The 23,217-nt window shown below is 38.5% G+C and overlaps 2 protein-coding genes across 2 annotated transcripts in view; one reads left to right on the forward strand and one right to left on the reverse strand.

Moving 5' to 3' along the window:
• Nucleotides 1-23,217, reverse strand: part of KHSRP (KH-type splicing regulatory protein) — a 292,174-nt gene that overhangs the window by 180,875 nt on the left and 88,082 nt on the right. The window lies entirely within an intron of this gene.
• Nucleotides 3,420-22,844, forward strand: LOC134492429 (afadin- and alpha-actinin-binding protein B-like). The gene is made up of 13 exons (XM_063296598.1): nt 3,420-3,486; nt 4,803-4,978; nt 7,189-7,404; nt 9,885-9,995; nt 11,790-11,925; nt 12,478-12,553; nt 14,331-14,481; nt 14,590-14,674; nt 16,121-16,260; nt 17,760-17,933; nt 19,051-19,177; nt 21,545-21,716; nt 22,389-22,844. Exons 1-13 carry the CDS (start codon nt 3,420-3,422, stop codon nt 22,516-22,518), a joined length of 1,761 nt encoding a protein of 586 aa, XP_063152668.1. The 3' UTR covers nt 22,519-22,844.

Here is a 23,217-nt window from a genome sequence, read left to right on the forward strand (position 1 = left end):
TCTTGCTGTACTTGTCATTCCTAAGTGATCACTGAAAAACATTAACTCTGTTTCGTTGAGCTGCCATCCTGCATGGTCACAGTACATAAGATCAAGCAGTTGCTCCTCCTAAGCTGCTGTGAAAAGAAACCATTTGGTTGGCAATGATAGATAAAGGTGAGTTTGGCAATCAACTACTAGGACCCCGATTTTTGGTAACACATATAGAACTCATAATACAGCACCAAGGCACAAGGTGGATTGTTTGATTTTGGCTTGATACATTGTACAAATGAACCAGTTACTGCTATCAGTTGGTCATGAATCAAAGTTTAACATGATACATGAACAAGGTCCTAGATGAGCATTTGTCTTGGGATATATTACATCAAGCTGTTGCAAAAGATGGCTGTGTAATAGAAGTTCCTGGCTGTACCTACTGGTCTTTTCTCTGGGAAGGTGCGCAAGGGAAGTTTTTAGATGTTCCAACCTTGGGCCTATGGATGTTCTTGGAGTACAGCTGCATGGCCAGTGATCATGGGTAAGAAGTGCTTTAGTCCGCTGATACTAGGGAACCCAAGTTTGGAAAAGCTGGATCTTAACAATTCATGCTGCAAATTGGAAAGGCTAAGTTCTCATTTTAAATATTTATTGTCTGAGGCTTCTGATGCTCCAACCTAGGTGTAAAATGGAAGATGAGAAACAGGGCTTTCTAAGGGATAGCACACTGACTACTAATCTCCAGGGACTTGTCTGGCATCTGACCCCAAGCAAACGTGTTCATTTCTTCAGGCCTTTTAACCTATTAGTTTTACATCTCACCTTTCATTTAGAAGCTCAAGGCAGCATACACAGTATTTCCTCTCTTCATTTTTCCCCACAACAGCCCTGTGAGGTAAATTGGGCTCATCCTGTGAGCCTGGACCTTCCTAGTCTTGACCCTGTGTCTCTTGCTTAATTGGTTTCCAGTATTCATGACCCTTATTTCTGCCAGGTGGTTTATTCTTTCCCTATTAAAAGATAGGGATAAGAAGTTCTTTAAACTAAGTGAATAAATAGAGGGGAGGGCATCTGGTAGTCTAAAGATAAGGCCATTCATTCTCATCTCAGGTTGCTCTAAGTGTTAAAGCAGCTACAGCCGACTTGGCTCTGTCTTCCAAGTCATGCCTTCTGCAAATTCGATCATTGAGCTTTAAGGGTTTCTCACAGCTGTTGTTTTGGTTTCCTTGCGGTAGAGCAGATTGTGAAAATGCTGACGTTCGTCCCTCACCAAGTTGGAGGAAGAGAATAAGAAGGTTGCTGTTTTCACAGTTTATCTACAGTACTTCAAATCGCAGATATCCAGCGACTCAATGTTGGGGAACTACACTTCCCAGCATGCCTTTAAAGCAGAATCCCCCGAATTCGGATTTCATCCAATAGTGAATCGCGCGGCAGAGGGGCGGGGACTTTAGAAAAGGCGTTCGAAGAAAGCCTAATTGCGGGCGGTGGGTCTCGGCTCGCTGCAGGAAGGACGGCGTGGCGGGCTGTTTCGCCAACCGGCGTTTGAGGCGGCTCTAAAGGGCTAGATTAATTATGATACTTCACCGTTGAGATCGCGTTGACTGATTGATACAGTCATTTCTGTGGTTTAATTTTAATTATAGTTATAGTTTTCTTTGGACGGTTTATAAGCACTTGATTATTTGGAGAACGAGGCTTATCAGGGGTGGGTCTAGATCTTTCCTTCCTTCAGTCAGTCTTTGGTTTTAGTATTTGCGTTTGTGTGAATGAGAGAGGACTGAATAAGGTTGCTTAGCTGGCTGAATGTGATTGTGACTGCTGCCACAATTTGCTAAACTAGAATGTAGCCAGCTTGTTGTGGTTTGTGGTAAACCCAGCCAATTATGTTTTCATAAACGATTGTTACAAAAACTCTGGTTTAGTGTGATGTCAACTCAATTCCTTATGGTTGAGTTGGCTATGGGTACATGTGCAAGACAGGGAAACTGAATGGTTTCTGCCCCTGAAATTTTGACCTGGGTGTTCTATGGTTGAGCCTTTTCATGCACAGATCAGAAGAAAGACACACCTTAAAGAAAAAAGTTTTACTGTAAACCACCCAGAGTCCCTGCTTTGCAGGGGAGATGGGCGGTGATTAAAAAAATTGATAAAAACAAAACTTTCAAAAGTTTTAGCCACTGCATTCTAGTATATTTTTGGAGAGAAGAAAAGCACCAATCATATATATGTGGATCCTTTAATATTTGTTCTCCCAAATTAATAAAATAGTTGGAAAAGATGGCAATCATGTTTCAATCTGATACAGAGAGAGTGAACAGATAAGGAGGCTGAGGAACGTCTGGATATAAGCCCTTTACTCTCTGCTCATATTTTTGCCTTGTAAAATTTTAAAAGTTGGGATGTAAATACATTAAATAATAACATCAGCATACAGTATGATCCATATGCATACTGTCATGCAGCGAAGTGCTGTACATTCAAAGGAGACCCTTCATTCTGAATAGTTTAAACTAGCCCTTCTCAACCTTCATGGATATTCCATAGAGTTTTCTTAGCAACAGTAGGAACTGGTTCTCCCTTTTACCGTTAGGGGATTTTTCTGGCTTCTCAGCCCTGGGATTTCCTGTGGTCTCCCATTCAAGTATCCACTCACCATAACCTTGCTCAGCCCTTCAGTATCAGCCAAGGCCAGGTAGTGGTGAATGAACTTGTTCCCATTTGTCACTGGCATTTTTTAACCATGGAGTAGCATGCCGAAGTGGGTTCTGATCAGGGCAGAGTAGAATGAAACAACTGTGATCTACACTCAGGCAGACTAACGCAGTGTTAATGCTCCTCAAGTTAACATTTCCTCTTTAGCAGCTGCCTCACGCTGCTGAACTTGTGTTCATCTTTAACTTGTGATTGACAAGGACATCCAGAGTCCTTTCACATGTACTATTGCCAAGCCAGGTCTCTCTGCTATACTGTACATTTTCCTTGTTAAATTCCACCCTATTCATTTCAGCTCACTGCTTAAGCCTGTTTAGATTTTTTTGAACCTTCTCTCTTACATCTAAAAAAGTAGCCACCTCTCCCAGCTTTGTGTCATCTGCAAACGTATAAATCTGATAGAATGCTTTGCCAAATGTCCTGGAAAATTCTCTTCATAATGGATCTTTAGCTAAATTCCAGAAAATACACATTGTACAAATACGTACTTTCTTAAAGATAAAGTTCTAATACGTTACCAAGAATTAACATTTTAGAAATACTGTAAAATAGGGCATTGCAGTGAGACCCGGTAAAGCAATATCAGCAATTAGTAGTAAGTATAAAAATAGGATATATTTAAGTTGCTACAGTAGGCATTGAAGAGATTTGATGACTGATTCTCAGTTGATCTGATCATGCTGCAGAGGAATGGAAGAATTTTTTGCTTTTTTAAAGGTGTCTGAATGAATGCTGAGGAGAAAATGGAACCTTTGAGCATCCCAGCCACACCAACAGCAGAGCTGTTAGCTGGTAACTGTCTAATCCCAATTGGAAAAGCATTTTAGGAGCAAATATTTGTTAATGTTTAGTTCTTCATCAGAGCTTGCTAATTTTGTTAACTCCATTTCACCTTTCCTTTGGGAAGTCAAGAGCAATGCATGCTGACTGCCCTGTTCTTAGAATAATCCAGGGAGGCTGACTGATATTTTGCAGTGTGTTGTCCAGGCAGTCTCCAAGAATCGGACACGACTGAGCAGATTAAAAAGCAAAGCTGCTAGAGGAGTAGTATGTTAATCTGTTGTTGCAGAAATATGTACACTAGGCTCACACTACATATAATACATTCCAATTGTGGGCGTTTGACTGAATACAGTATGTTAAAACCAGCTGTTGGGGTTAGTAAGCCACAGTTTATGGATGAGCATGTTATTTGAACCCAACCAGTTGTAGTTTATTTGGTAAGCCATGGCTGAATGTGATGTCTGAATCCAGTTGTTAAACACCAACACCCCAAACACAGGCACCTTGTAAGTCTCATTGGCTGAATGGAGGTTTGGGTGTCCATAATCCTTGTCTGACAATCTGCTACTACAGCAGGTTGGTTCTTGTGCTTGCTGCTTTATGGCCACCAACTCCTCCTCCTCTGACAAGAAAAAGGGGTGTCATTGAAGTGTCTGCATTACTGTAGCTGGGAAGGAAGTCTAGGCTGATTATTGGAAAGCTTGGGGTTATAGCTTAGGTGCCCTGAACTACAGTTAATTTCAGGAATGCCATTGTTCATTCCACATTCCCTTGATCTGAGCTCAGCTCTTGATTAATTTCATAGATAAGTCTATATAATTTTCCCAACAGCAATACAGAAGTGATTTGCTGTTACCTCCTTAGGGGATATTTTTCAACCATCCAGCCTAGCTTACAACCCTGAGTTTTTCTAGTGCGCTTCCATCCAAGGGCTAACTAAATGCTTAGCATTTTTTGGAAGGGGAATCACTAAAGTTTGGTAGGTGCTGCCATCTGCTGTGCTGTATGTATGGGTACATAACTCGCAATCACTGAAAATGGTACAGCTATATATGCCTGTGTAAGTGGATGGCTTGCATTCAGGCCTGCCCCTGGCTGTATATTAGTGCATAAATATATGGAACAAAAATAGTGTCTTTTGGGTGTGAGCAAGTTGCCCTGGCATTGCTTTTCCCTATTCTTAGTCGTTTCTTCTGTCTAACAAAGTTTCATGAGTAGTCCCCCAACTATGATACTGACTCTCAATATCCCTCAGCTCCTCTTTCTTCGTAATTGTCAAAACCCCATTCAATCTTTTTGTGTTTTATTTGTCCTTTTCCTTGTAGATGAACAGTGCTTCATAGGCAAGTATATATGTGAGCTGGGCTTTGCATCAGCTGAATCTGCCGTCAGTCCAGCCCGCTTCACTGACTCTTTGGAGCCACAGGGAAGCCTTCATGACTTAGACAATATTGTCTGCTGGAGTGATAATGTGGATTACTGTATCTCCTACCTCAATAAGGTAGGCATCTTCTGGGAAAGGAAGAGAATGTGTGAAAAGGCATCAAGCCTTCTAAATGTTGATATGTCCTTCCACTGCCTTTGCTACTGTTCATTTGGTTTTGTCAAGCTTCACAAATAGCAGCAGGCAAGATTTATTTATTTATTTTCTATCCCGCCTTTATTATTTCTATAAATAATTCAAGGTGGTGAACATACCTAATACTCCTCCCTCCTCCTATTTTCCCCACAACAACCACCCCGTGAAGTGAGTTGGGCTGAGAGCTTATCTCTCATATGCTAGCTGCACTCCTTTTTAAGATACTTCCAACATTTTGCTACTGACTCTTTTTGTTGGGGACAACTTTGAACAATGAGCTACCGAGACTCAATGATTCAAATGTTTCTTTCATAAATAGGTCCTGAGTTCTACTTTCCCTTTGCCTGGCTGCTGGAAGATAGTGCTATTTTGCCACCATTTTGTAGTAGAAGGTGCAGAAAAGAAAGGGAAAAACGGAAAGAGAAATAGAAAAGAAAGAAAAAATAACTATAGTAAAGAAAAAAAGGAATATATAAAGAAGTGACTTCCCACCTTCATCACAGGTACAAACAATTTTAGTAACTTATCACCATCTCTTAAAATACAACAAATGATCTCTTCTTCCCATATCCCATCTCTTATCTATAAACAAATCCATAAAAGCTCATCATTTGAGTCTTGATGTCAGCAAAAGTCCATTAAGGGTTACCAGAGATAACATCTATTTTAACCTTGATCAAATAAACTAACTTTATATTCCTTCTTTTTACTTCTAACAATATGGATCTTTAGTCTCTTCAAATAATGTAGAACTTGATTTCTTTTCTTTTTTTTGTCCCTTCTCACAAAATTCTTCAAAACTAACAAGCCTCTTTTGTAAATCCAATATAGGAAAATTATCCAGGTCACTCTCTTGGTTTGTTGTTTGTATATTTCTTTTAATTATTAAGACATCAGCCAGTTTCTTTTGTATGTCCAGTGTAACATCTTTTTCCATATCATTCTTCTAGCCTGTCATTTTAAAATCCACTTTCAACTCAGCCTCGATCTTGTCAGGTAAAACTTGTTCCTCTTCCATAACATCTTTTAGACACAGTCTATCTATAGAGGCAGACACTCTTAAAATTAACTTCTGGGTCCATTGTTCAAATATATCCTTCAGTATGTCCAATGTTAAAATATTTTGCTCCATTCTGTAATTGTAAATTGCGTTTATGTGTTCTTCTCCTTTAATCATAATTTCTAGTTCCTTCTAGTTCTTTCTGGTGTCCAATTTTTAAAATCTTACGTTTTTTAAAAAGATTCAAAACAAAAGCATTTTCCTACGGGAAGGATTCTTTATAATCAATTCCAAAATTTTATTTCAAACTTATTTGAACCCTTAGTCCATTTGTAACTTTCAAAAATCAAAGTTTTAATCACACTTTTACTGTATATTCCAATTTTTTAAAAAGTTCTTAAACTTGTAGTTAAAACGTCTTTCACTAAGGATTGCAGGAAACTCACCCGGTGAGTTTCTAGCATAAGCCTATAGGCTCTTGACCTGTGTGGTAATCTTCCCAATGTGAGAAAGGCCTTTCCTTTTAACTTTTTTTTTTTTTGCAGTTACTGCATTATCCTGGAAAAAATGCATTTAGGTTTTGGAACTGTAGGCAGGTGCTAAATTTGTATACCCAGGAACTCCAAAGCATATGAATTGGCTGCATATGCCTAATACTTAGTTTTAAGTGTGCAACTGACACGTGATCATTTGCTGAGCTTTTTTAAATATTAAGAATCCTGTCCTTTTTGTACATAACATTCGGCAGAAGGTCAATTTCTAAGTGGTTGTATCAGCTTGCTAACTGAAAGGCTAGACTAAATAATGTACCTGTAAATAGATCTGTTGGTGAGGAATTTCAATGAATTTCACTCCTTTTGTATTTGTAATTTTAGTATTTTGATAATGCTGAGAACAAATCCAGATCTGGTCAATGTCTTAAGGTCTTAGAGTAAGCTGATTCCTTAGAATTGTACTGGATGCTTGAAAAAGGATTGCTTAAAAACAGTGAGAATAACTTGATCAAGGGACAGCTACAAAAAGTGAGCAGCTAACTGAAAAGCAAATAACAATGAGAGGAGAGTGAATGGAGCTGAGTGGTCCTTTTATGCCTTGACTAACTCTTCTTTGCTTCAACTGTACATTTGCCTAGGAGTTCGTAGCCCTGGGATTCCCTGCCCTTTATAAGGATGATGGTTCTGGAGATGGTATCGAGCACGGCTTTGATGCCCTGGAATTGGTTAATGGTGCTTGCAGGCTGCTGAACCTGTATCAAAGTGCATCATCCAAGCTAGCTGACATGGAGACAGAGGAGATGCGGTGGGATGGAGAGCTGGATTTTCTGAGGGAACAGCAGGGTAAACTCAAGGTCAGAGCTTCCAGATTCCGTAATGTGTGTGGCCTATGTATTAGCTAATATCAGTGATTAAGAGAAGATGCTTTGGCATCCAAACATTTTAAAAACCAATACCTATGGCAATATCTACACATGTGAAGCAAAATCCACCAAAAAAATTTGTGCACAACTCTTTTGAAATGAACAGGAATTCATGCAACAGAGTTCATCCTTCCAGATAGCTCACTAACAGGGGCAGCTATGGAGTATTGCCCTATTTCTTGCATGCCTGCCCAACAGCTCCACCAGAGTACCTTTCTGTTTACAATCTTCAAGTCCCAAAAACTACCAAAAGCAAAATACACAATATAAATGTGGATTGCTCAGACGTCCTCTTCATCCTAAACATCTATTTCCTGGTGATGTAGACTCTTCTTTCTGTTCCATTATATTTGTTTTCCCCTAGGAGATAGTTCTGCTGGCTCTATAGCTATGGAGGTAGGATGTATTAGATTTCTGTTTATATTTGTCCCAAAGGATTAGGTTTATGAACTGGCTGCATCTCTGAGAATTCAATATGACTCTTTGTCATAAAACTCTCCTACTAACCTTAATTTATGGCTGTAATATCTAAAATAAAATCATGTTGATAATAAGGTTAATGTGGATGCTGTTAATGTATTAAGTTATTTATACCGATCATGGCACTGTACTCATAAAATTATTCTGGAGTAAAGTTTAAAGGGTAATCAGGGATGTAGAAAATGTCATTTATATCTCCTAATTTGTAATATGGGAATAATCAACCTTTTTTCTTTTTTGTACAGATTACTGACACATTATATATATATATATATATATATATATATATATATATATGTGCATTTATATTTATTACGTTAATTTAATCCATCTGTGTCTTCTGAGTTCAGTTTTCCCATGGGCAGTGAACATTCTAAGAAATCTGAAATGCATTTGACACATATTCTGGCATTTCTATAGGCTCATAATGAATATCTATTAATCTTAATATTCTAAATGGAGCAAAAATAATTGTCCTTAAGCAAAGCAAAATGCTTCCTAAGATTTTTCTAAGTAGTGGCAATTACTTGATTAGTTAGATATAAACAATTTGTGAAAAGTTCCCTAGTCAAGATTATGGTCGTCAATAGCACACTCACTGGAAAAGAAGATTTCTGGATTATGCAGCATCTGTCCTCACAATGTTATAAACTAAATCTATAAATAGAAGTAGCATGTATCTCTCTCTCAAGCTGTCCATTGCCAATACATGGTGATTGTTGTGTAGTATCTTTCCTGATGCTTGCATGTTCTAAAGGGGGATGCATGTGAATATTTGACATTTCTTAGAAGACTTCAGTTGTATTGCAGTTCACTGGATTCTTCTGTCTGGGCACAGGAACAGCTTTGTACATTGCTCTGATCCTGCCTACGGTCCCAACCCGCATAATTTTGTGTGCATGCTGGGTAAAGCTGTGGATTTACTTGTAATCACACCACAGGTGGAGAGGCCGGTATAATTCTGAGCCATTAAGGACATGGACAGTTGCATGAGTTTAATTTAAACCCAGCTTGCTTAAAAGCTCCTTTACTTGCTTGATTATTGATATCATAGATGTTTTCACACTGTCCACCTAACCAGAAAACTGTCTCAAATGCAAAGCTTTTAAAATTTAGTGTTGCCTATGGACACAAGTAAAAAAATGGTATATACATGAAAGTCACAACCAGAATGTAGTTGCCTTTTTTCCCACCTTCCTTTTACTCATTGCTCCAAAATATTATGAGGTAATTTCTTGGAAGTACTCCAGATAAGAATATCCACACTAGGTTTGCATTAATTACCAATGCAGCGGTAGCAGTGAATTGTGACTGTATTTGGCAGCAATTGATATGGAGCAGCTGTGGGTTTTGATAAATTATTTCCTCTTCTGTTTATATTAATAAAATTATTGTCATTCAACTGATTAAAACAGGCAGCTTTCCATTTCAAATGCATATGATTTTTGGCAATTGTATTTGAATTTTGGCAGAGTTATTAAAAGTCTGCCAGAATTTCACTAAATTCATAACTGACCATGTCACTGGCCCTTTCCATTCCATTCATTCCTGCAAATAAAAAAAAAAATGAATGTCAGTCTGTTGTTGTCTTATATGGGAAAAAAAGAGAAAGCAGAGACCATGGCGGATGTACACTCTTCTTTCTTTAAAGAGCATTATGTATGCTCTGTCCCCAGACTAGACAGGAAGCATCCTTTCTCTATGCTTGCAGTCGCTGTTGATGCTGTGCCTATTCTCCAGTTAGAATATCATTCCTAAAGAAACTGTAATAACTACACTAATATCTTAGTTATCCCTGTTCTGCAATATAGTTAATGAAGTAATTCATATTTGGGGGGGTGGGGCGGGGCAGAAGACTATAATAAAACTTCCTCTTTGGGTCTAATTCTTTGCTGTGATTGCTTCTCTTGTCCCCCCCCCCCACCTTATAGGAACGGGCGGAAGCCCTTGAAAGGGAAATTGCAGCTGGGCAGAATAAGGAACAGCAGCTTCAAAGCAAAAATAAACATTTGAATGATATGCTGAAAGAAGAAAAGGAGGAGGTGAGTGAGCTAAGGGAAGAGTGATTGAGTCAGTCCTTCTCATGTTGAAGGTGAAGAGTCTGTTGGATGTCTTTGCTCTTTAGTTAATTTAGTTAATGCTGCCTGCTGGGAGGCATTAGGCACGGGGGTCTCGTTGAAATGAATGGAAACTACACAAAAGCATCATGGAGGGATGTGCAGGTCAGCCTCCCATGGACTGCTCATCACATCACTCTTGGTCCCTTTGGAAACTTGCCAGCTTAGCTAATTATTTCAAGTCTTTCATTTTGAGCCCTAGACACGATCCCATCTTCTAGTTTTTATTTAATAAATTGTATGTTATTGGACGTTGTAAGGCAGACTTCCTGATCCTGATGAAATGTGTTGAGCCTAGAACAGTTGGAAATTCTGGAAGTTATAGCCCCAACATATCTGGAAGGCACAGACTGGAGAAAATAGGTGTAAGAAACCGGGCTAATGTTTGAAGTACTTTAAATGCAGTACAGTATGCACAGCAAAAGAATATTGTATATCATTAAGTTAGGCTTGACTTGACCTGTACACCCACAATCATAATTCAGACAAGTATATATACTGCAAATGACATTTTGGTCTCTATATGCAAACATAAACATTGTCAAGACATCATTAGCTAAAAGTATCTATACTAAAAGAACAGTTGGCCTCTCAGCCCATCCTGTGTCTCTTTTGTACAGATAAGTATTTATTTTTTATTTTATTTATTTTTAGCCCACCTTTATTATTTTTTTATCAATAACTCAAGGCTGCGAACATACCTAATACTACTTCCTCCTCCTGATACAATGACGCTGACAGATTTGATTCATGATTCTGTGTATTCATATCCTAATATAGTTATTGATGCATCAAAGCATCTAGGCACTGTGCAAAGCCAGTAAAAGTAACATTAACTATCTGAAATATATTAGTCTTAAATTGTAAGGGAACAGATATTGGCTTGTGTAGAATTCCATAGATAACAGTTATAGCAATAGTATAAAGACAAAAAAACAGAAGAGACTCCTGGTTTAACAGGTAATAATAAGGACAAGATCAGTGCAAATTGAGGAGTATCAGTCAGCAGGCACTACTAATAAAAGAACATAATAGAATCTAGTATTTTACCCTATCGGAAAAATTTCTAAAAGGTATCTGTGATCAGGAAAAAAGGCTTAAGATGGAACAAAGAAGGCACTGTTGAGAGTTACTTTAAAATGCAGTAGGGACAAAATACATTATTTCTTATTCTTGAATGTTATTTTTTAACAGTCAGCATATGGCAGGTTTTTTATATTCTTGCATCCTTTCTGCAGAGAAATAATGTAAACTTCTTGATTCATTCAGTTTGGCATTAGGTGAATGAGACTTGATTTTAAAATACTTTATTCTGAATATCTACAACATTTATACTTGATAATTTTGTTACCAATCAGTGCCTTAAAAATTGTCTAATAATTACATTTAAAAACTTCATGGAAATATGCTATACTTGAATAAATGTGTTAATCCTTTGCCTTCCTCCTTTACCCATATTGTTCCCCCAATACAATGCTTTTTCATTTGTTTGTTTGTTTAATATATTATTGTGGCCTGAAATTTACTGGCCCACAGGGAAGTTTCTGTCTTGTGCATGTGTGTGAGAGAGGAAGAAAGTTGGTAGTAATCTATTAGAGGAAAGACCACTTGGATCCTGGGATTGCTTCCTGGAAAACCTGAATGTGGTCGATCCAGGGAGCTGCAGAAAGACCCTAGCTGCTCTCCCAGTTTTGGATGTAAGTGTGGTTGTCCCAGCAGGTCACCAAGCTCCTCAGTTCTCTGGCTAACCAGAAGAACCAGCATGGCCATGAAATGAAGAGAAAGGAGCAAGAACTGCTTCGACTGAAAGACAAGATGAGCCAGATTTTAACTGACAAGAAAGACAAGAGGGGGAGTAAGTGAGTAGCTACAAGTGGGGGATAAATGGTGCTAAAGGAATACTGAATAAGAAATTAGAGGCAGGACCCATTAAAAAATAAATGTTCATAATGTTGTTGTCTCGGATGCGGAGTGTAGGTTTAGCCCAGCTATCAGTGAACGCTAACGCACGTTAATTATATTTGAAGTAAAACATAAACAATTTATTAAGGAATGCATAGGTCAGGAAAGCCCTACCACCATCTCAACTCTATCATGACGACTGGGAAAGCACCAGACAGACTCAGGAAGTTTCCTTTCTCTGTTAAACACAGAGATTCATTTAACCAACAACTGACTAGATGAGAAGCAGACATAAGGACAGACTTTCTGTTGAAAGATGTTAAACTGGAGAAGTTTCTTTTGCAATTTAAATAGCAGAAATGAAAGGGAGTGGTACTGAGCTTTTGCTAGCAGAACTTGAACTATAACAGATTTTCACCTCTAATTTTGGCTGTCAAATCTGGGGAGGGAAGCTGGGGAAAGTCAGTGGATTCACTGCTCAAGCATATGGCTTACTATTTCCTAGCAATTGAAATTCTCAATGTCCTTCCTCGGACTCATGGCAAGAGGGCCACCTGGAAAACTGGGAGATCCCTGGGCAGGTAAGTTGCTGGCATTTCCCTCTACCTATTGTTCAGGAAGATGTGGCTGTGAAAAACCATTGGAAGAATTTGGCCGATCAGTTGGAGTTAGGATAAGACCTGAGATTTGGGTGACATGGATATTTGTGGTACGACAAAGCCAAGGTTAATTTGGATTTTAAAAATCATCTTAGACGTGCTATATTGAGAATATGGGATAGATACAAACCCAGGTTGTGCCTGAAAACACCTTTGTGGCTTTCAGCACAAGAAGCATTTTATAGACAAGGAACAATAGGCAAACACAAATGGCTAACTTATCACAAGATACTAGAGTTTTGTCAAGGGGAATGTAATACAAAATCAAGAGGAGAACTGGTGGCAGAGGGATATAGTTGTCAATGGTTTTCTTATTTACCATTATTAGAAAGATTTGAAGTAGAGAAAATAATTTATGGTTTTGAACATTGTAAGACTGAGTTTGAAACAGAATTGGGTACAAAGGATGAACATGTAATTCCTAAAATGTATAAACTTTTACTGAAATCTGAAACAGAAGAACAAGTGAAAGAATGTATGATAAAGTGGGCTAAAAATTGTGGATATACAGTATATACAGATGGAACAATGGGAAATATGTAGTTGAAAGGACTGAAATTTACACGATGGTTATAACCTTAAAGAGATTTTTATAAAATGATGTGCCATTGGTATATGTTACCAGAGAAATTGAGAATGTATAAAGGAACTTCAAATTTATGTTGGAAATGTGAACAAGAAGGGACATTTTATCATGTTTGGTGGACATGTAAAAAGCTAGAAAATTTTGGATTCAAATACACACACTGATTCAGAGGACTTTAAAAATTAATATATAATTGAGACCAGAGGTTTTTCTGTTGGGATTGATGGACAAACGGTTGGAAAAAAGTCACGGTACACATGGTAACTGCAGCGAGATTATTGTATGCACAAAGATGGAAACATTTGGCACTACCCACAATGGAGGAAGGGCTGGTGAAGATATTGGAACTTGCTGAGATGGCTAAATTGACTTCTTTGATCAGAGAAAAGTCAGTATCTATGTTTATTACTGCCTGGAAACCTCTTATGGACTTTTTGTATAAAACAGAAAAAAATGAGTTTATGATTTATGGTTCTGATGATTAGACAGGATAGATTACAGAGAGAAGAGAGTTCTGTTGTAACCATAGAGTAAGAGGTAAATTTATAATTGTACTTATAATTGTTGTACTTCTTTAACTGTTGAAGAGCAGAAGCCACTGCTTTATCTTTTTTCTTTCTTTCTTGCACTTTTAGCTTTCTCTTCATTTTCTTTATTTTTCTTTTCTTTTTCTTACTTTACTTTGTATTAGTTTTTATCTTTTATTTTTTTTAAATAAAATTAATATTTTAAAAAATGAAGAATTTGGCCTATTGACAAAATTATCAGGTTACTGTTTAATAAAAACTTAGAAAGTTACCTTATTGAATATAAAGTCAGCTTCAGCTAGTTTTTATTAGCTATACAAATTGGAAGCAATTCTCCAAGATTTCAAATGAGGATTTCCTCCAGTCTTACCCAGAGATATCAGTTCCTAGGATTTATTTACCACATGCAAAAAAATTGTGTATTTGGTGGTTATGAGTTGGTAAGTAAAGAACATTTAGCTAAATGCTGGCAATATTCTTTTTAACACATTACACATTTCAATTGATAAGGTATTTATAATCTGTCTCACATGTAACCTCTGTTGGCATAACTGTTGGTGTATATTTTTGTCTTCTACTGTCGTAGAAAGGAGGAAGAACTGTACCGCATCCAATTGGCCAAGCAGGAACAACGGGAAGAGGGGCTGGCTTCTGAGAATGCCAAATTGAAACTGCTCCTGAATGAAGTGAACCAAGACTTGGAGCAGATGCTGGCCACCGATGGGGGCAATGCCAGAGTAAGGACTTCATCCTAACAACTTCTAGCTGTTGGTAGCTATAGCTTTATCTTCTGGTTGACCTCCTTCAACCTCTTTGGTGTTGGTTGGTTCGTTTTTTGTCTCCAGGGCACAGAGCAAAGTTGTCCATACAAGTCCTTCCAGGAACAGTGGAGCACGCTCAGGAATACCATAAAAGCTCTTCATAGCCAAGGTAGAGTAACTCCCACATCACATTCTTCAAAGAGAATTTCACTTCCATTATGATAAAGATAGATGCTAACTTCAGTGGATTTTAAAGGCAATTGCATATATTCATGGAGGGGACATGAGATAAGAAGGTACACTTTTTGCAATTCGTTTATTGTTTGCCACTTTGAATGATTTACTTATTTATTTAAATTTATTGGCCGCCCAACTCCAGTGGACTCTGGGCGGCGCACAAAACTAAAAAAGACATAAAAACAGCTAAAAATACTAAATCAACAGGCAGCCTGGACTAAAATGCCCTAATAAAACCCAAAATAACAAATAATGAAATTGGCTGAGAAGTAAATAATAATAACAAACTTAAAATGGAATGTTGGCTTTTCTGGGCCTGTTCAAAAGTCGGATCTTGTTCTTCCCTCTATTTCCAATGTACGCTTGATGTTTAATTAGTCTAAACGGCGATACACATGCACAGAGGATACCAAAGGTTTGCAGCAGCACAGTAAATAACTGGAAGGGAAGAAAGGCCAGAGGAGAATCCCCCAAATCTGAGCCTATCCAATAGATAGGGACTACTACTCTCTGGAGTACAGAGGTAAGCTATCTGCAGGAGCAGCTGGAATCTGGAGCAGTAATGCTTCACCCTACCATATTTTTGTAGTAGTCCATAAATGATTTAACAGCAATATATAAGCTAAGAGCAGCTGTAAGACATTGTATGGTGCTCTGGAATTGCCAGTAACATGGTGGTGTGTGAAAAATCTCCCCTTGTTGAACTCAGCTCACAAAGGCAAAGTTTTGCCAGCTTGACATGGCATGTGACTTACCCCTTTTGTTGTAGTGAGTCTTGTTGCTGGTTGGATCTAATCCAAAAGCAACTTAAGTACATTAAGTGAAAGAGCCTCTCATTCAAATACATTTACTGAAAACAAACATAGCTGCTTATATCAAAACATGGTCCAGGATTCTTGCTAGACTCCAGCGTGGCTTACCAGTTGTTATGAAGCAAAGGCATAGGGTGACAGGAAGGCAACCAGTGAAAAACTTCCCACACATCAGATTGCCTTAAAGGATTTAATACCACCTAAAAAAGGTGGCTGTGATTGCATTGCTTTTTAAAAAAAAATGCACAAGATAAATGCACATTTCTGATCCTGTTTATGCCTTTAAAATTTGACAGAGTTTACAAGCCTATAAGGTAGACCTCTGATTGTTTTTGTCATACAAAAAAGAATAGAGATCGATTGGTGACACTAAAGGGCATAGAGCCAGCTGCCCAACTATCTTAACCAAGCTATACTGGTGTCAAAAAATATTTAAATATGGTTTCAGTATTTAAGTTTTTATGTATGCCCAGTAAGCTTAAATTGCCCTAAATTTTTCCTAGTCCAGGTTCTTGAAGGTAAAATATACATCCAGCCAGTCTCTGTTTTTATTCTTCTCTCCCCAGATGTGGGTTGCCAAATGTCCAATGGTGATGGGCAAAACCCTGTCGTCATTGTGACGTACCATGACAAGGAAATAATGAAACTAAAGAAAGAGATTGAGGAGAGCCGAGAGCTGATTGTGCTGCAGCAGGAGTGTTTACAGGTAAATGGCTGCTTCTAGTTGCTTTGCCCTCCTCCTGGTGCTCCTGGGCTTTTGTGCAGGTGGGATATCAGAGTCTGGTAGTCGTAAGAATAACTATTTATATTTGGAGTTTACTCCCTAAGGAGAAATTCAGGGATTTTAAGCAACCCCATAACAACAGATGACCTCTGGAAATTCTATCCAGTGGCTTTAAAGCTGATCTTTTGATTTTTTGGGTGGCCAGATATATTAATTAATTAATTAATTAATTAATTCGAAATATTTATATAGCTGTCTGTTCGGGTGGCCAGATATATTAATTAATTAATTAATTAATTAATTCGAAATATTTATATAGCTGTCTGTTCGGGTGGCCAGATATATTAATTAATTAATTAATTAATTAATTCGAAATATTTATATAGCTGTCTGTCTTGTACCAGACTCTGGGCGGTTCACAACCAACAGTTAAAACAACATCTGTGTTCAATAAAAAAAATATTAAAACCTGGCACCATAGTTAAACTTTCACATGCAGTCCACCACAAAGTCCTCTTCTCAATCTCACCCTGTTGCAGCGCTTGGGGGAAAAGCCAGGTCTTAAGTGCTTTTCGGAAGGCTGAAAGAGTGGGGGCCTGCTGAACGTCAGGGGGAGGGGTCTTCCATAAGGCAGGGGCTGCCACTTTCTGTGTTTGGCAGAGTCAGCCCTTCTATATGCAGGTGTGTCTTTCCCCCATGTGTTTGCTGTCTCGGTATGGTGATCTGTTGAGCCTGTGGAGGAGAACATCTTGTCAGCCCATTAAACCATCTGTGGAAAAATATGTCTTACGTGCTTCTGCACTCTCGCTGAGTACAGATGTCCTGCCCTATTGTCTGGAGTCTTTTCCACCAAACTGTAGTAAATAGTTGTGGTACATCGATGGCAGCTACTTTTTCTCCTCTCTCTTTCAATACAGTATTTATAACTAAAGAACAGGTTACTGTATGTACTCTGATTAATTTGACATCACCTACTGTAGTTACATATTCAGTTACTGAATTAACAAATACAGATTATTTATTTGCATGTAACTTGCCTTTCTCAATGAGGCCAAGGCTGCCAAGTATGTAATTATTTTAAAAAGCAGTTTAACAACACAGTAAAAGAATGTTGTTATAAAATACCCAAACGCTGGAAAATGTATTTCCTTCTCATAGTCAGGGCATTTCAGAGAAGAAACGCTCGTTCTCTTTCCTTCTATTAGCCTTCTAGTTCCCTCTTGTGGTTCATGGAACAAAAGATACTCTGGTCATCTGTTTAATAGCCTTGTTGTTCTTCCCAAGAATTCCTGGCAGAATTCTCATCACCCTCGCCAAGGTATATTCCAGAATTTGCTGAGGAAAGTTGTAATAGTTAAGCTAGTATAAAACCAATACATAGTAGGTCTGCAACAAAGACTTGCCCTGTCCATAATGGAAAACTCACGTTTTTGAGCCCTATGGATCTATTTGTAAATTTCACCCAAAGTAACACTTTTCAGGAGCAACTGATGGCTGCCTCCAGTTCAGAGTTGCCTGCCTACCTGAAGGGCTCTTACTTCTTAGAGGAACAGCAGCAGCTACAGGAGGAGCGAGATCTGTTTGAGGAGCAGAAACAGACATTTGAAGTGGAACGGAAGAACTTCACTGAAGCAGCCATTCGGCTGGGATGGGAGGTAGACAGCTGTCCCCTCCCCCCTTGAGTCCAAGCAGATAATTTCATATCATAGCCAACAGCAGCAATTCCTCTTTAAAACCTACAGTAGATTTTCATCTTCTCCCTTTGTGTTTGGGGGTATTGCCTTATGGTAGCCCATAAGAAAAATCCAGTGCCTTTGTTAGAATCAACAAATATTCATGGGCAGAGGAGAAGCAACAGAAATTCCTGAAGGAAGGGGTATTGCTAAGAAAATTAACAGCACTTGCAGGCAAGGTGCAAGGCAGTCATACTTTATTTTAAATTCTACAGGTGGGAGAAGTGTAGCACAGGAACTTCTCTCTTCACCTTGCTGCACCCTCACAGCTTACTGGTGCAAGCTAGGTACATTTCCTGTACCTAGGCAACAGTGCAAGCAAGGGAGAAGAAATCCTAGAAACCATGGCAGAGGGAGCATCTTGAGGGTCTTTAATGGTCAGGCGGCTGAGCAATTCTGGACAGGGCTAGATGCAATAATTCAGAGTACTTACTGAGATACAGGCACTTAACAAAAGTTCTGAGGGCAACAGGAAGGATTTTAAACAAGGCATGCTTGTGATCAGGTCCAGGTCAAAATCTCAGCTGAGCTCAATCTGAGAGGTGTTTATTAGAACAACGGAAAGGCAGAGAGGGAAACCTAAGGGTAGAGGAACAAGAAGGAAGAAAATACAGAGGTAGGCTTGTCCTTTTCTAAAACCCAACATTGCTGTAAGGGAAAATGAGAAGAGGCAAAGCTAAGTAGAAGAATAAAATGTAACACAATGAAAGATACAGAAATATAAAATGTCTCAAAGAGTACCCTCTAGGTGTCACTCAGTGTGCCCTCTTGTTGGTCTGAATAGTTCAGAGGAATCTTGGAAGGGAAGAAGATTGTGGCTGCTCAATGTTTTGGGTTCAGCTTCACATGATTCTTTGGCATGCATACAGAGCATTCGTTTAGAGCACCTTAAAGCCACCGCACAATCCCAGGAAAAGACAGAACTGATTTAAGGTACTGTGGGCAGGCGCTGTCTGCATAGTCCAAAGTATCTTCTGGAGCCTGAATCCAAAGCACTGCAAAGTCCTAATAAGTATATTTCCTGTTTGTTTCTTGACAGAGGAAACGATTTGAAGAACAGAAGGCTCTGTTCCTGAAGCAAGAATTCTTGAATTCATTGTCAAAGTTAGATAGGAGAAATACTAAGTGGCGGCTTTCTGCCCCACTTCCTCTTGGAGAAGAACAAGGTAACTATGTTGTTCCTCACAGGGTTGTTGTGGGAAAAATGGGAGGAGGGAGTGCTGTGTATACCACTTTGAGTTCCTGAAGGGAAGACAGAATCTAAATTGAACAAATAAACAAACAATATCTTCAAATAATTTCCTGTTTTGCGTGGCACTGGCCACCTACAGTCTTTCCTAGGATGGATATTTAAAATGGATGATACATTTAAAACAGCCTTTCCAAGCTTCCAGATGTTGGCTGAGGATGATAGATATTGTAGCCTAATACATTTCGAGAGCATCAGGTTGGGTTCTCTAATATAACCATGATCGGTTCTTCCATTTTGTCAAGTAATGTTGTAGAGCTTTGCTGAAAGAGACTCAAATTTCCTGGCATGTTCAAGCTCCATGAATCCCAAAACATGTGGCTTGCATTAATAGCCTGAGATCTGTAGAGGTTGCCAGTTACCTTTCCCCTTTTCCTTCATCGGGTCCTTTGCCATTGCTGGAGGACATGTCTCCATTTGGACAGACTCTACCAAAGGCAGTTGTAGATGTGCTCTGTTTCTACCTCGGGTTTCAATTTTTTTTGGCATTCATGCTATGAATGAAGCTTTGCCTTCCCTCCAAATCCTCTATACCTTGTAAATAGGGACAAGGGCATCTTTGGCCCTTTGTGGAGTTTACCCAGTGTCTAGAAGAAGGCATTTCACTTGGGCAGGGCCTCTGTTGCAGAGCAGTGAGCCTTTTGTACTGCCCCTGTCCTCTGCGAAGCCAGTGCAAGGAAAAACAATCCTCTCCCCTCTCAGTATTAATTGCTGTTCATGGAGAATTTTGGGAGAAAGCATTTGATGGCATCTTTCCCAGTCCTCTATCCAAATGTGTCAGAAGGCAATTCCCTAATCCCAGTATAGCATGGCTGTTGGAAGGTGTATTATAACACATTTGGAAAACACCACTTTGGGGAATGCTGATCTGTGACAAGTGGTGACAATGAGATTATACTGATGAATCTCCAGGCCTCCAACAATCTGAGCTGCAAATGATTGATGTATCTCTATCCATCTCCACAAATTGTTTCCACATTCCGACTCTGGAATTTCCATAAGCATTGCCCTTCTCCTAACGGGAGTGTTAGGGCAATTTTTGTTTTGCTCTGGAGGACTAAAGAAAATCTGTTCTTCCTTACTTTATACCACGCATGGTCCCTGCTTTATTCCCTCTTCTCTCCCCTTGTTCTTGTGTTGCCTTCTTTTCTATCCCCAAAGCTAGTCACTTTTTCTGAATCTATTGTGGTGCCTTCTCCATTCTAATTTCATACCTGGCCTCCCATCTCAAAACATTTGGTAATGTCCCAAGTATTTCAGTAACACTGTTGCTTGTTTCAACAGAAAGGGGCAATGATCAAGGGCTTGGATCACCTTCCTTACAAGAAAAACTAAAAAGTTCATGTACTTGTTAATTGAGAATGAAAGTAATTAAAGTTATGGAACTTCATAAAACTACCATAATGTAGACAATGTGCTATTTTAGTACATAGTGCTAAAACCTGGATCACCAAACATATCTGTTGGCCATAATTCAGGAGATAGATAAAAGGATTTGCTTTATAAAGCATGTTGTTTACCTTCTAGAATACACTGCCACCGTGTGTGATAGCCAAGGTTTTAGGTGGCTTTTTAAAAAAATGGATCAATTAAGGTAGCTCACAGCTAAGGTGGGCAACTCCCAGGCTGACAAATACCTTCTCATTTGCCATTGAATCTCAGCAGCTTGGATAAAATGTCTTGTCATAGCAAAGGATCAGAAATTTTAAAAATGGAAATTTGTCAAAAATATTTCGAATAGCATGCTTTTAAGACATATGGATGAATTTTATGTAAATTTGTGCTTCAGAAACATTTTTGGATTGATCTAGGCACTTGATAAGTGTGTATATGGGTGTGAAAATGGGGAATGGTGGTAAAAGTATTATGAAAGTGTACTATGTCTAAATTGTTTTTGACATTTTATAGCTTTTGAAAGTTCCTAATTGGTTATTTTTATTAATATATGTAACTTACTGATTATCAATTTCTACCTTGCCCTCTTTTTATGCTCTGCTTCTCCTTTCCTTTTTTCATGCTAATCATATCATCTGGAACATTAGTGAATACAGCCATTGGCCTGAGAAAGATCAACTAAGCTTAATGTTCTCTGTGGTAGCAACTTACCACTAATGTCAACTGTGGGGAGGCAGGAGGGGGGAAGAACAAGAAAGCCCAGCTTGTAGGCTTCCTGAGAAGTCTATATGCTGCTGTTGGCAACAGGATGCTGGACAAAGTAAATATTTGATCTCCCACAGCAGACTTCAGAACTTCTGCTTCTGTCTTTTTCTTTCTTTGACTGTAGACTGTGAAGAGTCACCCAGACTAAAAAAGTGGGCCAGACCCATCTGTACACCGTACCCCAAGTTTCTTATCACGCCATGCTGCACCCCAACAGACATCTTTAGAAGAAAACAGCTTTCCTGTAAAACTGGTAGCCCTGTAATATGCAAGGAGCAAATTCTTTCAGACAACTGGTAAGATTCTAAATTCTTCCTGGCCTTGTGGAACAATACATTTGAAGTAGCTTTAAGATCATGACCCTTTCCTGTTTGGGAATACCTTCTAGCTTCTGTGATTATATCTAGATAGTGTGTCTGTTTACACAGAAGGTAATATGTCTATATCTGCTCTTGTTGGGGTGTGTCCAAGTTTTAATTTGCTTTGGAACTTTTCAAAAAATGATCTTTGATTTTAAAAATGTTCTTAGCATCTTTACTAAGTATATAACTTGGAATTTGACTATTTTCTCTGTTTTAGGTTCAGCTACTTTGGGGTGTATTTCCAGCTGCAGATGAAAGGCACTTATTTTCTGGTGGTGGGAAGAGGGAATGACAGTGAATGAGGCTCATATACTGCATTAAGTAGGATTGTTTTAACCAAGGCATTCTGAATAAACAGGATTGGGTTCAAACATCATGTTAAACTGAAACCAAATATTACATTATAGCACAGTGCATAATATATAATCACAGTGTATGAATTAATTGCACTGATAGAGACTGATTTAGGGTTTTAAAAAATATCTGTTATGGAGTCCTTTAATTAAATCTTGCCCCTTTTCCCATAAACTGGAAGCTGTTGAGCTCTCTGGATTTGGAAGGACCTATATGGAAGAGTAGAAGTCTGTCTGTCTGTCTGTTTTTTAGGCCAAATTCTCCCCAACAGCTCAGCAAAAGAAGGGAAAGCTACCAACACACGGCTTGCCAAACAGAAATGGCTGTGAAGGATGATCTCCAGGATGATTGTTTGGATCACTTCCTCAACAGCTTCTTCTAGGGATTTCTTTCACCACACTACTATTAATTCAGTTTCAATGCCTGTTGCCATGAAGGCTACGTGAAATCAAACTTTCTGTCCTTTTCAACTGAAATTGAGAAACACGTTTCCTTCCTTTATTTGTATTCTAGACATAATGTATTGCTTCTGCATAAGAAAGGTCAACAGAAATAAATATCTGCATTGAAATGCCTACATAAAAGCTAGGCCTACTGAGAACTGCTGTTTTGAGATGCAGCTGAGTTTTATTACAGCACAGAATATACCAGTGAAAATAGTTTTTATGAACATGCCAGCGTAGATTTGTTAAATTGTACTTGTTAACATTTGCATCTCTGTATGCATGTGAGGAGAGGGGCAAATCATAAGAACAAAGTAGGTTTTCTTTGGGTGTTCCTATTCTGTTTTAATAAATATATATTTTAAGAATGTGTGGTTTCTGTTCTAATTTTCTGTTTTAAAAATAGAACAAACATTTTGTTCTGTCTTAAAATAAAGAGGGTTGTTGTATGCTTGCAACCAGGTTCTTAAATGTCAGCACCTCAAGAAGAACAGAATTCCAAGTGCCTTGCCTAGGAACTATATACAAATATTTGCAATGGTCCAAGTATTTAGAGTGATATCACCTCTCCGTTCCTTTAAAAATTGTGATTTCCATACTGATGACCTAAAAATAATTTGATTATGAAGTTGATCAAA

Source organism: Candoia aspera, chromosome 2 (genome assembly GCF_035149785.1).
Source record: "Candoia aspera isolate rCanAsp1 chromosome 2, rCanAsp1.hap2, whole genome shotgun sequence".
NCBI lineage: Eukaryota > Metazoa > Chordata > Lepidosauria > Squamata > Boidae > Candoia > Candoia aspera.